Below are 15,488 nucleotides of genomic sequence, written 5' to 3' on the forward strand. Positions count from 1 at the left end.
GATCAGCACGCACTACAGCCAGAGTGATGAAATCAAGCCATGAACTGACTAAAATAACAATAACTCCTGGAAATTATTTGGACAATGTGAATGGCAAAAAGAGGTCAAATGGTGGAGAGGGAATGTTGCATTGAGAGTCAGATCAGATAACCCTCTACCTCCGGACCTCAGAAGATGTGCAATAAAGCGATTATTTATACTGATAATATTTCAGCGTTACAATTTGTGGTTGCATAGAAAAATGTTATGAATAACCTTAAATTGATCACACAATAACTATGCCGAGTGGTGGGTACAACTGTCGAAAAGTTCTAATGCTCTCCAAAACAATACATTACCCCCTTTGGCAGTTCCAATGCATGCCCCATAGCCATGACCAGCTGCCAGAGGCATCCACACAGCCACATTCGACCCACGGCTCGGAATTGAATACACCCTCTGTGAACATAAAGTTATTGCAGTGTTAACTCAGGGCTATATAGACAATACACCATAACATAGTGCTGAGATTTATGGCACTTTGCCTGCCTTTTGGATCTGTTGGTTTACTGCCATAATTATAATCTCTATGCCATGCATGGTGTGAGTTCCTACGTGCTAGATAATTTACTCCCCTACCTAACAAGGAAGTTATCAATAAAGAGACAGGTGAATATTACAGTTCCTAGCCTCAGTAGGAAAGTAAGATATACTAACAACAAAGTGCGGTGCCACTTCAAACTCTCAAAGTCATTAGCATTTAGTAGTAATGATAGTTACCTCCAAGTGTAAATCTATAGATGAAAGAGTTTCATCATCAGTAGTTTTCGACAAGCGGTGTGGAAAGCTAAATCGACGTATTTCAGTATCACTTGGTACTCTTGATTCCTAACATCAAGGATATCAAAATTGTACATAATGAGTCATAATAATACATACGTAATGAAAGGTGCTCCTTTGTGCCACAAAGCCCAGCAAGAGATACCCAGAGCATGGGGAAAGGTCTACGCTCACTAGGTTATCTGTATGAAAAATGAGCCGGCCATAACTATACATACAGCAAGTTATTATACTGAAAACTGGGTGCTGACCTCTTGCAAGAAGGAAACTGTGCAAGCACACTCCACAAGAATCATCAAGTATAGAGTACAAACACAACTTGTGTGCGCTATTTTTATGAATAATGGAGATGACAAAGTTGGTAGTCGTAACAAAAGAGTGAGGGCTAAGCACTCTAGCTCCTGTGCACACCAATCGCCAATTTCGTGCCATTGTTGGTGTTGTGGAGCAGTCTCCAAGACTGACGATTGGATCCTCATTCCTAGTCAAAGCTGGAGGGTGGTTCTTATGAAAAAAGTGAAGCCCGAGTGTGTATGTTGTTGGCCCACTGCATTGTAAAAGGCACACAGCATGTTATAATCATAGGGACAAATTCAGACAGTGATCATTTCCAGCTTACGTGTACATTTCATCTGGTATAGTGCTGGTAGCAACGATAATTTTACTCTCGAAGGGATGGTGCTGAACAAGCCTAAAGGGATAATTGCATGAACACGGATTAATTACACCAGTGCCTTCATCAAAATGGGTCAACATTTTTTATGGCATAAATCTTCAAGTTGCACAAACAGCTGGGTATAAATACACAGAGGAGGTTAATACCTTAGCCTTCATTCCGTAATGAACGTACAAAATCACCAAACAATCATTATACCTCACCACCCGATATGGCGGCTCTGTCTGTGTTCTCCACACCTCTGACAGGTCAGCTGATGAAAGGAGACAAAGGTAGCTCTTAACAGCCACCAGGAGCAGGTAGGGGTGGGTGGGCAACGGGGTGATGGAGTTCACAGGAGAGGAAACATCAAGATTGAACGAGCACACGTAGGTTCCGCCTTTCTGTAAAATTGGCATGTAGCATGGAATGTAGTGGACACAACAATCGTGACACTCTTCTGTACTGTATTCTACCGAGATTACTCCCACCCTAATGCATGCTACACATCAACTACCGCGGGTAATTTTCGGGGGACAAAATATTCGTGGTTCAGCAATATTGAGACATTTCGCGGGTAATATTTTCGTGGTTGGAGCTTGCACTGCAGGTAAAGGTAGGCAAGGTCGCTTCATTCGTGGGTAAAATATTCGTGGTCAGACCTCCAACCACGAATATTTTGCCCCACGAAAATTACACGCTATACGGTATACCAGGTGGAAGAAAACAATAGTTTTGTCTCGAAATTTCGCCCACCCAAAGTGTTGCCTCGAAATTACACCCACTCATTAAGAAACTGTTTTTCTGTCTGAGTCTGAGTAGGAGGAGCACATAATGCTTTTCTAACTCCCCAAAATTCTAGAGACGGTTGTCATTATTCCCCAACATTATACCTACCTTAAGGTTACTATTATAGACGGGTAGTAATTTCAGATTTTTCTCTTTTTTTAGGGTATATATTAATTTTGGCGAATTTAGCACAATTTGTCAAAAGATGTGAGTTTTAGGAAAGTTTGGGAGTCAGATATAGAAAAAGGTCTAGCTTGCTTAGTATACTCTCAGAAGTGAGATTCATTAAATGCGTTATTATTAAGAATTTAGTACCTGTTTATAGTATCGTATGGTGGACATTTTCATATAATTATTTCGTATTGAAGAGCATGATACGAAAAATTATTAATTATTCTAGATTCAACGTCACTATCCTGAGCTGTCCAAATATTTAAAATACGAAATATTTAAATGGTAGTTCATACGAAAATTTGCACCAATGAAAATTACCCGCTACAGTAGTAAAATCCCATAGTTCAAGAGCACAGTTATATAGCACACATTGACACAAAAATATGAATTTTGGATAACTGTAGCTTCCCCTAAATTGTTGTTTGCAAACGGGATGCTCAAAATCCACTCTGATCTTCATAGTCCACTTCATTCTGAGCCTCAATTCAAGCAAATTAGCCTTTCACTCAAAAGCAAGGGGCGTAGTAATTTCGGATATGGGTGTAGAATACGGTACATTATACATAGTTGAAAAGTGCTCACTATAATGTACCTCTGTACAACTTACATAGATATTCCATTTGCAAACTTTTCCATCCAGACTACCCGAGTACAAAATGTGAGAATGGGATGGGTCAAAGGTCAACACCCATGGTGTCCGATCATGTCCAGAAAGGGTTTTCCAAAAACGAATACATGGTGTCATGTGACCAATCACTATATCATGAGTGAGGTGGCCACTGGCAAAATACTTCCTAAAAAAGAGAAATACCTTGATAAGACATTAGCCTTTAATATTTGTAGATCTATATACTTCTAGCTAAAATTTTGCACTATCTAGAATGGCTGCAAACTTTACTTTCCTTCTTACCCATCACAAGAGAAGGCAACTGCCATAGTAGAACTTCTCTCAGCCATCGCTGGACTGAGGGTAGTCTATAGAACAAAGGTGACAATCAAGTTACACAATAGAGCTACAAATGACCAGACGGTGCCGGGTCAAGTGCCTGCCTACCAAGCGTCTAGGTAGCGATTGGTGATACTTATTCCAAGAAGTACCGTAATTCAGAGCCTCCAAGTAGAAACATTTCTTTTCAGTATCATTTAATAAGGGGCGGGGCAAGCGAGACTAGATAAGCACGTGTTTCAGTATCAGACTCACCACCAGCATAGGGCGCGCATAGAGTTACTACAGCTGTCTAGGGATGCTACTAGACACTTCACTGTCCATTTTACAAAACTAAGGCCAGTTATTCTGTAAGCTAACAAAAGGTCACTAATATACTGCTGTGTCACTGTATTAGAAGAGAGAAATTCGTATAAAACTGTACACTTGGAGGCTCTGAGGCCTGGAAGCACTAATACTCCGCATAAATCAAAGAAGCTTCAGCTGCAATAAGGACAGTCGAAAGCAGTTAGAGATTAGAGATTACGCTCGTTTTATAGTAATAGTGCAATCAATCATTGATCGCAAACTTTGACCTATTTTTTCTCATAATATACTACCGTAAGACCTCGATTTAAAGCGATACTTTTTAATAATTACGAAGCCAGAGGTCGCTTCTTTTGGAGGTTGAACAATTATATTAAAGTCCTGGTGTCGCATATTTAGAGGGTCGCATCTAATTGGAGGTAACTTTACAGAGTCTACTTGCCTTGATTTCAGGCCGCTTAAAAACAGACTGATTTTCCAGTGGGCTACAATCGAGGCTAGGGAGTGGCTACATTTACCTCTATTTAGAACGTGACTAATTGTAAATGCTATTTTTAGAGGTCAGAAAATTGCTGAGCTCTTGGGTGTCGCATATTTGGAGGGTTGCCTTAAATCGAGGTATTATTACGGTATACAGAATGTGTTTATAAACCAGAGGCCTTCAATTTCAGCGCTACAAATAAGCATGATAGCATGATACACCCAGCAATACACCTTGATTTTCTGACTAGCCATTTGTCGGATTGCACAGTCCTCACAGAACCTTCCTAGCAGCCCATGCTCCCATTGCTCCACTGGCAACCACTTCCTTCTCTCCAGGGCAACACAAATATTCATACTTGGAGAGCTCGTTTGGCAATAGCAACTCTCAGCTGCACGTAGATATAAGTAGATCTAGCTAGCTACACGTACAGTATGTACACGTAGACTAGGTACGTCTACATGAAGAGAAAAGAATGCATGCTCAATCCAGGTCAAAGTTGAGGTCACACCCTTCCTCCACATTCGATATTCATGCTCTAGCAGTCTCAGAGTAGAGTCTCTGAGTTCGAGTACGAGTACAGTCTAATGCACAAGCACTAGATCAATCAAGAATTAAAGTATGGAAGCTGTAGCTGATTCTTTGAGAAAAGAAGAACTCTCTCGTTTTCCTGAGCCTGTGATTTGGAAGTTTGGCTATGGCACTGCTGGATTTAGAGACAAGTTAGCATAATTGTTACATTCAATGAAAAATATATTATTAGATTTATAAACTAATGTCTTTTAGGGCCGATCGACTGGACAGAGTTGTATTTCGGATGGGAATTCTTGCTGGCCTGAGGTCAAAGTGCACTGGGGGTACGTTCAGGCTCTCTAAACCATTCCTGCAGAGAATAATTACTGTTGATCGAGTAATTACTGTTGTGCTTTCTATAATTATGCACAGTGTGGCACAGCAATGTTAAGGCGACCCTATAAGAGCAAAAGTATGCACACAAACAATATAGTGCTCTACGTACCTGCAATGAGTTAATGCGTTTGTATGACATTATCATGTGGCTTGTACAGTTGACTAATTACCCCGTGCGTGCGTAGAGTGATTGGTGTGTGTTGTGTCGGTTTGTGTGTGTGGACACAAAAGTGACTGTTTAAGCGAACTAGACACTTTTGTGGACTTCTTTAACTGCTAATGGTGCTAATGAGCCAGTAGTCTAGAGAGTTGGCAATCTTCGAAGGCGACAAAAAAACCCTGTTTTCTAATCTTTGCTTTATAGATTCACGATCATTCCCCCCATAAATGATAATTTATAATAAGGTCATGAACATTTTACCACTATATCCAGGGTGTATTCTTATTAATAGAATTATCTGCTATAACATGCAAAGATTAAAGGCGTAAGCAGTCAACCCACGAAATAGATTCAATGAAATGCTTTTAGAGGCCATTCTACAAAATTTAAGTGCCTCAAAAATTCGCACTATACAGTAGTGTGTAAAATAAATTTCATCATACAAATTCGTAAATAAACAGGCAGAGGAACAATACGTCAGACCACGTGGATAGTGGTATAATGTTCATGACCACAATGACAGCCTTCAAAGACACTAGTTGCATAATTGTGCTGCAGCAGTGTTGCTTCCTTTAGCTCTGTTTCTATATAGGCAAAGAGGCTGTTTAAGGAGGCCTTCCAAACAGCTAGGAAGAGTGGTTGGCTCTTCATAAAAACATTAAGTAGAACTAAGTGAATAACTTCCCGTGTGTCAAGTATAAGCTTTCAGGTTTTTTTATTAGCTTCCTTCTTATCTTCAGCAATGACTTCTTGTGGAACATAAAAGGCAAGATTTGGCAGCAGATTACGCCATATAATTATTACCACAGGAGACCCACAGGAACACATATGCCTTTCCTATAACATCTGTAGCCTACGGTGTAGGGTGTCGTCAAGTAGCTTATCTCTAGAGACTTGGCTTGACATAATAATGGGCGTAAGCCAAAGCGGAACTTGGTCATCTTTGCACAATACTCATATAATGATGTAATACAAAATAATGCGGTTTTATTTTACTGGCAATATCCACAAATAATTTATATGGATTACTCCTCTTTGGAGTAATGTACTTCTGCACTGTGATTGATCACTCAATACAGTGCAGAAGTAATGTCATGTGGCATATTTCGCCCTAGCCTCGATTCCAGGCTGCCCTCAAACTGGGATCAGCGGCCTGGTATGCATTGTATGCGCATGCGTGTACATTACCCCCAAAAGGAGTAATCCAAATTGTTGATTGGTACTTGACCAGTCGATCCCTTCCCCTGCGGATGCGGGACCGGCAGCGAATCTACGAAATGAATAAGTACTGGGTTGTTATGGTTCGACAAAAATAATATTGCATTTCTACTTTTGCTCTGTCTGCAGCTACCATCGGTGTAGTTGTCACTGCATCACATAATCCAGTTGAGGTATGTATTGATCAAATTCATATTTTAGCGTCTAACTCTTCTAACTGTTTAGGACAATGGCGTGAAGGTTGTGGACCCTCTTGGGGAGATGCTTGCAAGGGAGTGGGAAATATTTGCTAATCAAATGGCTAATGCAAGGTAGCCTCTTGTCAATAATTATTATAATTATGCTAAGAGTGCAGTGCTTTTCAAAGATGATTGTTGGAGTGAGTACTCGCACAATAACAAGCCACTAAAAACCACAAAGCTAGACCAGACAACCTTGTGGTTTAGCAGAGGAGGTCCGACAGGCACAGTGCAGCTCAAGTAATTAGCCTCTAATTACACCAGGCAAAAACATGCGATGTGGGTGGGCATGGGCGGATAATCAAAGGCTAATTACTTGAGTTGCACCGCGCCTGTCGTACCTCCTCTAGTGGTTTAGTGGTGTGAGTACAGTAGTGAGTGCTGACTCTACTGAGCACACTTCAACATTCAATTTTGTCAACCTACTTGAAAAGCACTGTTTTTACTCATCTTCTCAAGCCATTACATTAAGCCATACTTGCAGCCCTGATGAACTTGGATCGGTCATTGCTGAGATTGCACGGACTACTGGACTGGACATCACCTCCACTGGTCAAGTTGCATGTGCTAGGGACACTAGGTATGTAGTTTTCTGGCGTAGGTTAGTGGCTGGAGGCGTAATCCTAGGGCATCCAATATCTCCTTCTTCGATTTGCATCAGGATAGTATCTAGCTGTAGCCAATTTTTCGTTAACACAATTGCAAAGCCTTCCATTGATATAGCACTGTTCAGCCAATTATTTTTTTTGTAGACCAAGTGGTAAACGTCTCTTGAAGCATCTGCTGAAGGGGGTAGAGCTTACTGGGGTCGATGGAAGAGACTATGGTAAGTCAAATACCCTCGCATCCTGACACTGTAAGAGGCTGTATAACAGTCAAGTTATATCACTAATTAAAAATGTGCATGACTCACGACAGTAGTTGGTTTGATTATAGTACTCAGTTGATTTCCCTCTCTTGAAGCTCACACACCACATGCACATGCTAGGTCTCCTCACTACGCCACAGCTGCACTACATGGTGCGCTGCATCAACACAAATGAAGCATTTGGAGTTCCAACAGAAGATGGGTACTACCAGAAGCTAGCCATGTCTTTCAAGGATCTCTTACCCAAGGTGGCTGGTCACTATGTAACTACATGCTCACTGTTCAGTCAGTTTGAGAGTTAAGATAGTGTTGTTCTTGTTCGAACAATTGAATAGCCTTAAATCGAATTAAAAGCAGTTTTGAGAGATGTTAGAAGTCGTGTGATACCAACACTTGCTCTTAATACAATCTTCACAGGCATGTACTTATTTTATTAACACTGGACTCACCTATAGGCAGGTCCATGACTAGTTTATTTTTGATTCCAGGTTCTGCCTTCCACTGCCCCCAGAGTCAGGCTGGATGGTGCCAATGGTGTGGGAGCTGACAAAGCGAGGAAGTTGGTACAGGTTATTCAAGCTACTGCCGGGAACATAATTGATATTGAGGTGTTTAATGATGGCACTTCCGGCACTCTAAATGAAAACGTATGCTACAACCGTGGGTTTACAATGTTGACATACATGTGTTATTGCTATATCAGTATGTATGTCCACCATTGTCTAATCTGCAACCACCCAGGCTTTGCTAGGTAATTAATTTTGTTGTAGCCAGCTAGTACTTTTCCCAGATTATGAGTTGTTCTCCTGCTACATGCATAAGAACAGTGTGGAGCTGACTATGTGAAGACTCAGCAGAAGGCACCGATGGGGATGGAGGTTAACCAGGGAGAGAGGTGTGTCTCATTTGATGGAGATGCAGACAGAATTGTTTTCTTTTATATGGATTCAGGTGAATGTGCCAAATAGGAGCGTGTATGTAGTTCTAACTTTGGTTTAAAGGCTTACAACTCACTGAAGTCATTGCCACTATTCTTGTCTAATTCTCGGCAGTTCAAAAATTCCATTTACTTGATGGTGACAAGATAGCAACGTTGGTAAGTGGATCCCCAGTGCTCAACAAGTTATAATTATATTTACCTGTTTCAGGCAGCTGTTTTTATCTATGAACGCTTGAGGATGTTGAAGACAGATCTTTCACTTGGTGAGCCCTTTAATGCGCTTAATTTCTAATACACATAATTATAGCTCTGTGTATTGGTTTTAGCATGAGGTTCATGGGTGAAATTGTGTTCAACAGTAGATCTATTGCAGCGTTTTTTGTGTGTTCAATTCTTTTCCCACTGAAGGCTGTACAAACCATTATTGTATTCAGGTGTTGTGCAGACGGCTTATGCCAATGGAAGTGCTACAAACTATCTCAACCAAAGTGTAAGCACTTTTACAAAGACCATGCATAGATAGAGGGATTGGAAATGGAAGTACCATCCGTGTATCTCCGTGGTTTTAATCGAGGCTTAACGTGGAAGGCTAATATGAATAATTCATAAGAATTGTTTGGCTTAACGTGGAAGGCTACCATGAATAATTCATAAGAATTGTTTTGCTGTCTGTAAAAAATCCAAGAGCAGTTCTAAATTAAAACATAAAGTTTTATCTCATAATTGAGGCCATTTGGGACACAGCATACCTTAGTTCCTTAGCTATAACATAGGTACTATAGAAACACAAGCATGAAGAGGCGCTCTAGTTACTTCGAAAATCGAGATTATATTTTCTTCGTTTCCAAATAATGATACCTACCACCAGAAAGCATGTGATTCAGTAATGGGGGTAGTTCTGAGATGTATGCAATACGTTTCCCGGGCTTTCGCGCAAGTTATGAAGAGATACAAGGATGGTCCCAGAGCCACTACGTAGACTTGTAAACATCGCGTGAATCGCTTCCGTTTCCAATCCCTCTTCTCTTCTATCTATGGTTGCATGTAGTACCCAACAGTCATACATGTACTTCTCACTTACTAAATTTAATAAGTCTCCTGTGTTTGAGAGATTCTCCACCTCAGAACATCCCTGTGGTGTGTGCTCTAACTGGAGTGAAGCATCTCCACCACAAAGCAGTGGAATATGACATAGGAGTGTACTTTGAGGCGAACGGTCATGGCACGGTTGTATTCAGTGACCAAGCTTTGGAGACATTCACAAAAGCTGCTGAGGATGGCCGATTGAGTGAGGAAGAGAAGGAGGCAGGGAGGCAATTGCTGGCTCTCTCTAGGCTTATCAACCAGACAGTGGGAGACTCATTATCAGACATGCTGCTGGTAGAGATCATATTGATGCATAAAGGGGTACGTTTGCTCATAAGTATGTATAAGTGCTGTGTGTAGGGTACACATTCTGTTATTATGCTACTATACACTACAATTATACCAGTTGTGTGGACTGAGTATATATAAAGGGCGTAGGCAACCTCAAAACTCACCAGAATTCACATAAGACCACCTAATTAAACAATAACTTTCCAGCCGGCGATATTACATACTAACATGACCTTTTTTTAGCAAAATTTCCTGGTGATTTTCCACCCTCTATTCTCAAAATCCTGTAGTGTCGACACCCTGATATTATATTCTGTGCACTGAATCACAGTGTCTCAACTGATCAAGATCAAATGTTGCCAATACAATTATGCAAATGCCATTTATTAATTTTTGTACATTGAGAGTTGGAACATTTGGTGCTCCATTGACAGATGTTTTTTGCCTGTCCAGTGGGGCTGCTCGGAATGGAATGTCATGTACACAGACCTACCTAACAGGCAACTCAAGGTGCAGGTCAAAGATCGTATGGTAGTCAAGACAACTGACTTTGACAGGAAGTGCACTTCACCTGAGGGCCTTCAAGAGCAAATTGATGCACTGGTTTTCCAGGAAACGGGAGGAAGATCATTTGTCAGGTGAAGAAACACTCTAGTGAAATAACACAATAATTATTAGTGTGCAATTCGATTTTTTGCTAATAAGGCCTTTTGCTTCTGTATGGTTGCTTACAGACCGTCTGGGACAGAAGATGTGGTGAGAGTGTATGCTGAAGCAGAAAAAAGGGTAAATAATGTGTTTCAGTTAGAGACTAATAATTATTATTTTGCTGCAAGTTTTAAGTTGTTAACGGGAGACTTGCTAATTGCTGAATTTGTCATCTTGAAGTACTAATTTTAGTCAGGTATCTTCCCTATTTTATGGTTCCGTACAGAATGTCAATAAATGAAAAAAATTGCTGTAAGGCCACACAAACTTAATCGCTTGTTTCTCAGGCCCTCCCGCTTCGTTTTTTTCACCACGCTTGGATCCTTTTATTTGCTCCAGCTACTTCAATATAATTATGGTAATGATTGCCAGGTTTAAAATTAAAATCATCTCATCACATGATGGCACCTCGTGCCTTTCCTGACTTGTGCTTGATATTAATATATGAAAGTGGGCTCCTGTTAATTTTATAGGTACTATTAAAGCAGAGCTAGCTGAATTTATATGCTATTTTGTGTGTACTGACATGTAAGGAAGTGTGACCGGAAGTTTTTGCCCCACCCCCCAAAAAAACCTCCTTTCCTCCCCTCTTCGTTTTTAGTAGAATATGCCTGAGAAACAAGTGATCAAGTTTGTGTGGCCTAAGTATATATATTATAGGAGAGCTTTAATGCCCATCGATACTAAATCTCTACTATAATCCTAGGAGGCATTATTATAATGCATCTACATTAAAAATTTCCCCAGGTATATAGGAGAGCTGTAATGACAATGGGCACTAAACTCTATACTTTAATTAGGGATCATTAATTTTAATGCCTGGCACTAAATCTCAATATTATTTGTGCAGGAGCGCAATGCCTAAGGGCACTAAATCTCTCCTATAATAATATGGGAGGGACAAATCATATGTTTATTCACTCACTCAAGGGTATCTTCCACCAACTGCACCAGTTTGTGCTTGCCTTCCAATTCCCTTGCATGGCTTATGTTTCAAGCTGTATAGTCTTTCAATAGTGCTGACTTTCCCAAGCTGATGAGAGCGGTTCGTCACCACATAAAACTTTTATACTTAATAAAGCTCTACGTGTGGCTTTGAGTGGACATTAGCCACGGAATGGCATAAGTAACGGAATGGCATAAGTAGCATAAATTCTCTGCTTTAGGGAAAACTTAGTACCCTCAATTATTACCCATATTATTATAGGAGAGACTTAGCCCTCAGTCATTAAGAACTTTCCATGTTATTTAGGAGTGCAGGGCACACCAATTAAATGATTCCTAGTAAAGGGAGCATTTAATACAAGGGGCATTACTAATAGGAGAAACTTAGTGACCTCAGTAATTATCTCCCATATTATTATAGTGCCAGTATAATAAGGAGAAGTTTTGATTCAAGACAGTATAATATTTCAGACGGACAACTATGGATTATAATTATACTACTCTCATACCAAATGTGACAATTGTCAATTCGGAGATAAGTTATAATAGTATGAGCTTTATTGCTTTAGTGCCCATTGGCATTAAAGCTCTTCTATAATACCTGGGGAAATTTTTTTAATGCACATGCATTATCATAATGCCTCTTAGTGTATAGAGATTTAGTGCCGATGGGCAAGCTCTCCTATATACTTTAGGAAATTTTTTCATTTAGTGACATTTTATCCTGACTCGTATTTTATTATGTCATGCTGAAAGTGAATCTCCTTTCATAGGCTGCTGCTGACAAATTGGCTGTGGAAGTTGCACAACAGGTGTACAAGTTGGCTGGAGGTATTGGAGGTGTTCCTTGTCTATAGGCAATCATGTTAGAGACTGATAATTATGCTTTAATGTCTCATTTTTGCAAGTTTTTAACAGGAGACATGCGTTAATCTGTTAATTGTTGAATTTGCCATCTTCAGTAATAATTATGCGTTAGTCTGTTAATTGGTGAATTTGCCAAATTCAGAGATTAACAGACTAGCGCAAGTTTTTTCATTACAGTGCTAGAGGAATTATGCTACTTCAATGTCTCATTTTTGAGTTATTAACGGGAGACTTGCGTTAATCTGTTGATTGCTGAATTTGCCATCTTCAGTAATAGTGCTATAGGTACGTATATATATGGTATAGCAGAGCAGTTTTGGTCCATACAGCTAGTATTTTATCCGGCTGAGTATGTTCTTTCTAGTGTTGCTATTATTGGCTAATGCCATTCCAAGTCACTACTGTTCTACTGTTGAAAGCATATCTTGCTCATCAGAAGTAACTCCAAGTGGTAGTTTTTCCTGTGTCGGGGTGCCAATCCAATGTACTCTAACATTGAATGCTACGATTTGCAACGATGATGGAAGTGTCACTCATCTTACCAATGGCGATTTAACTGTTCACATCACAGAAATCTCGTTGAGTACGCCACCATTTTTGATTAATCAGACTGGCACTACTGTAGTGGTCACAGCAGACTACTTACCGACACAAGACACCAGCATGCTTGATGTCACTATCACCTCGACTAATCTGAACTGCGGCTTTGATGTAGTGTCCGGCCCCTTATTGGTTGCACCTTCAGCCAGCTGCAACTATCCTGTCTCTTTCGGTTTCATCAGTAGCTCACCAAGCTCACAAAACCACACTATCAATGGAGGAGAAATAATAACAGTCAATTTGGGATTAGCTGTAACGGACTCATTGGCAGTCGAAAACGTAACTTTTGCGTACAATCTAATACATCCTGCATTGAGATTTGTTTCCGAAAACACGACAACTTCTAACCTTGAAACTGCTGTCACCTCTCCAATAACTTCTGGTGATGATTATCATAGTCTTCTCACAAGCTCTTTTACACCACTTGTATTGCTTTCGTCCTTGGTCCAAGGTGATAATGTAACGGTGAACCTGCACTTCCAAGTGCAGCCGTATGTGCTACCACAGTCAACCTTGTACGTATCTCTCCATGTATTCTATCATCACAGAACATTTTCAAGCTATAGTCTGAAACAGAACATCAATCAACTGAGAAATTACACTGTCTCTGAAGTGACAGTCGGAAATGTCACAATCGATCTGCCTTATTACGACCCTCAGAATTATGAACCAGACACGTTTCCGTCACAGGAAGGAGATATTTTCATTGTAAAAATCCCAATTTTAGTACCTTGTGTTTCAACTGATCTCACGCTAAACATTTTGTTACCAGAGTTTTGGTCGGATTTCTTCACCAGATATAATGTTACTGTAACTAATGTGACTTTAGTGGCTCCTTCCAACTTAATGTCAATTCCTCATCTTTGCGACTACACTGACCTAAATGCAAGCAGATGTGATTTCGATGAGCTCTCAGGAACTGGACCAGTAACACTGATGACTTATTTTCTTGAGCAGTGGGCAGTGGGGGATGACAATATTACCGTAACAACTGGTCCACTCATGTACAATATCACCACTGGCTCAATTTGTGCTAGTACAAGTCCACCAAGTACCTGCAACTGTATTGATGAGGAAATTCAGATATTTCTCACAGTGCTCGTTCTAACTGACATGATTTGTGAGAACCAGACTATATCAGACAATATCACGACCACTCTAAACCACACCGCAGACATGACAACATGGCTATCACCGACACCTACCCACACAAAGCCGACAATAATTCAATATCAGGACGTGTTCTCGTTTCTACATGCTGTCAATGCGAGTACCCCAGCCATTAGTCTTCCCATAAGCTCTCATAGAGGAGATGCAGGTGACCCTTTCACAGTAACCTTTGGTGTTGGACATAATGGCGAGTATTCCAAGTTCACGGCCTACGATTTGAACTATACATTCAGTATTGATATGCGGCTTGATCCAGAGGAGAAGATTTTGATATGCTTCTTTGATGTGCGCACTGATCCAATTATGTGTGAAGAAGTTCCATTCGTTGATTATACCATTGTGCGAGAAGGATTCCATGAAATGTCAGTTGTAGTTGTACTGGTTATATAGATCTCGTGGATTGCAATGTATTTTATTTTAGACAGTTTTGTGTATGCGATTGGTATAATTATGTGTTTTGAATCTTAGCCCTGTAATGAGAATTGTCTCTATCCATTGCAGTTTTACTCTCCACGTCCATCGTGTTGAGCTCACACTGAATGTGACAGTCATTCAAGAGGTTGCTCCGGGTATTAGCTTCTGTAATCCAGGAGACACTATCTTTGAAGCACTACCAGACAATTATACGCTGAACATTTCCCCTCTAGTTTGTACCAACTCATCTTGCGGTAGTGTCAAAATTGATCCAGTGATCCTCTATCCCTGGGTAGTGCATTGGAGTAATGTACCATGTACAGCTACAGAGGACATAGTTAACCAAGCAATTAATCAACACCATGTTACAATTGAGGAACAGTTTAATACAACTATTGAAGCTTGTATGCCAGAGTGCTTCACAGGTGTCAACCTCTATGTGTCTATACCAGCTCACAATGGTGTGCCTAAATTGACTGTGGATGATGCGTATGTGACGTTTATTGGTTCTGAACTTTACCATACCACACTCTTTAAAGGGGATGGTAAGTGCATACGCTCTTGGTACAACTTATAATGATATCTATTTTATCTACGCAGCTCTGGCTACTGCTGATAATATCACTGTAACTTCTGATGGATCCATGGTGAGATTTTTCTTCGGTCCTGAAGTTTTAGTGCCTAAGGACAATATTTTGATTGCGGATGAGCAATGTTTTGAAATTGGGCTTCTCTGGACGGTCGCAAACACCCCAGTCTTCCATGGCGACACTTTTCACTACTCTGCATACGTTGAGACAGATTTTGGGATTAGGACAAGCATACAGAGAAATACTCTGAAGGTACGTATTCCAATACACTGTAATACCAAGGGCGTATAAAAGAAGAGAGGGCATGCAACTC

At 40.4% G+C, this 15,488-nt stretch overlaps 3 protein-coding genes across 4 annotated transcripts in view; 2 read left to right on the forward strand and 1 right to left on the reverse strand.

The window, feature by feature from the left end:
• Window positions 1-184: 184 nt before the first annotated feature.
• Window positions 185-4,669, reverse strand: LOC135331220 (uncharacterized). Of its 2 annotated transcripts, none has more exons than XM_064526301.1 (9): window positions 4,404-4,669; window positions 3,348-3,412; window positions 3,045-3,231; window positions 1,694-1,878; window positions 1,439-1,510; window positions 1,071-1,366; window positions 919-1,001; window positions 760-867; window positions 185-438 (listed from the first exon to the last, which is right to left on the reverse strand). In XM_064526301.1, the coding sequence occupies exons 1-9, from the start codon at window positions 4,524-4,526 to the stop codon at window positions 277-279; spliced, it is 1,281 nt and encodes a 426-aa protein (XP_064382371.1). In that variant the 5' UTR covers window positions 4,527-4,669; the 3' UTR covers window positions 185-276. The 2 variants fall into 2 exon arrangements, with proteins under 2 accessions (XP_064382371.1, XP_064382372.1); XM_064526302.1 differs by having other exon boundaries at window positions 3,045-3,227; window positions 3,336-3,412; window positions 4,404-4,455.
• LOC135331218 (phosphoacetylglucosamine mutase-like) lies at window positions 4,661-12,491 on the forward strand. The gene is made up of 16 exons (XM_064526299.1): window positions 4,661-4,892; window positions 4,957-5,027; window positions 6,587-6,630; window positions 6,683-6,768; window positions 7,181-7,276; window positions 7,449-7,522; window positions 7,685-7,812; window positions 8,053-8,211; window positions 8,392-8,515; window positions 8,617-8,660; window positions 8,713-8,767; window positions 8,939-8,994; window positions 9,630-9,911; window positions 10,335-10,519; window positions 10,616-10,667; window positions 12,308-12,491. Exons 1-16 carry the CDS (start codon window positions 4,792-4,794, stop codon window positions 12,389-12,391), a joined length of 1,641 nt encoding a protein of 546 aa, XP_064382369.1. The 5' UTR covers window positions 4,661-4,791; the 3' UTR covers window positions 12,392-12,491.
• A 142-nt stretch (window positions 12,492-12,633) lies between these two features.
• LOC135331208 (uncharacterized) overlaps window positions 12,634-15,488 on the forward strand; it is an 84,929-nt gene continuing 82,074 nt past the window's right edge. The window contains exons 1-3 of the mRNA XM_064526287.1: window positions 12,634-14,533; window positions 14,673-15,130; window positions 15,186-15,427. Of these exons, the coding sequence (XP_064382357.1) occupies window positions 12,753-14,533; window positions 14,673-15,130; window positions 15,186-15,427 (2,481 nt within the window). The 5' untranslated portion in view covers window positions 12,634-12,752. The remainder of the gene's footprint in view (window positions 14,534-14,672; window positions 15,131-15,185; window positions 15,428-15,488) is intronic.

This window comes from Halichondria panicea, chromosome 2 (genome assembly GCF_963675165.1).
Source record: "Halichondria panicea chromosome 2, odHalPani1.1, whole genome shotgun sequence".
NCBI lineage: Eukaryota > Metazoa > Porifera > Demospongiae > Suberitida > Halichondriidae > Halichondria > Halichondria panicea.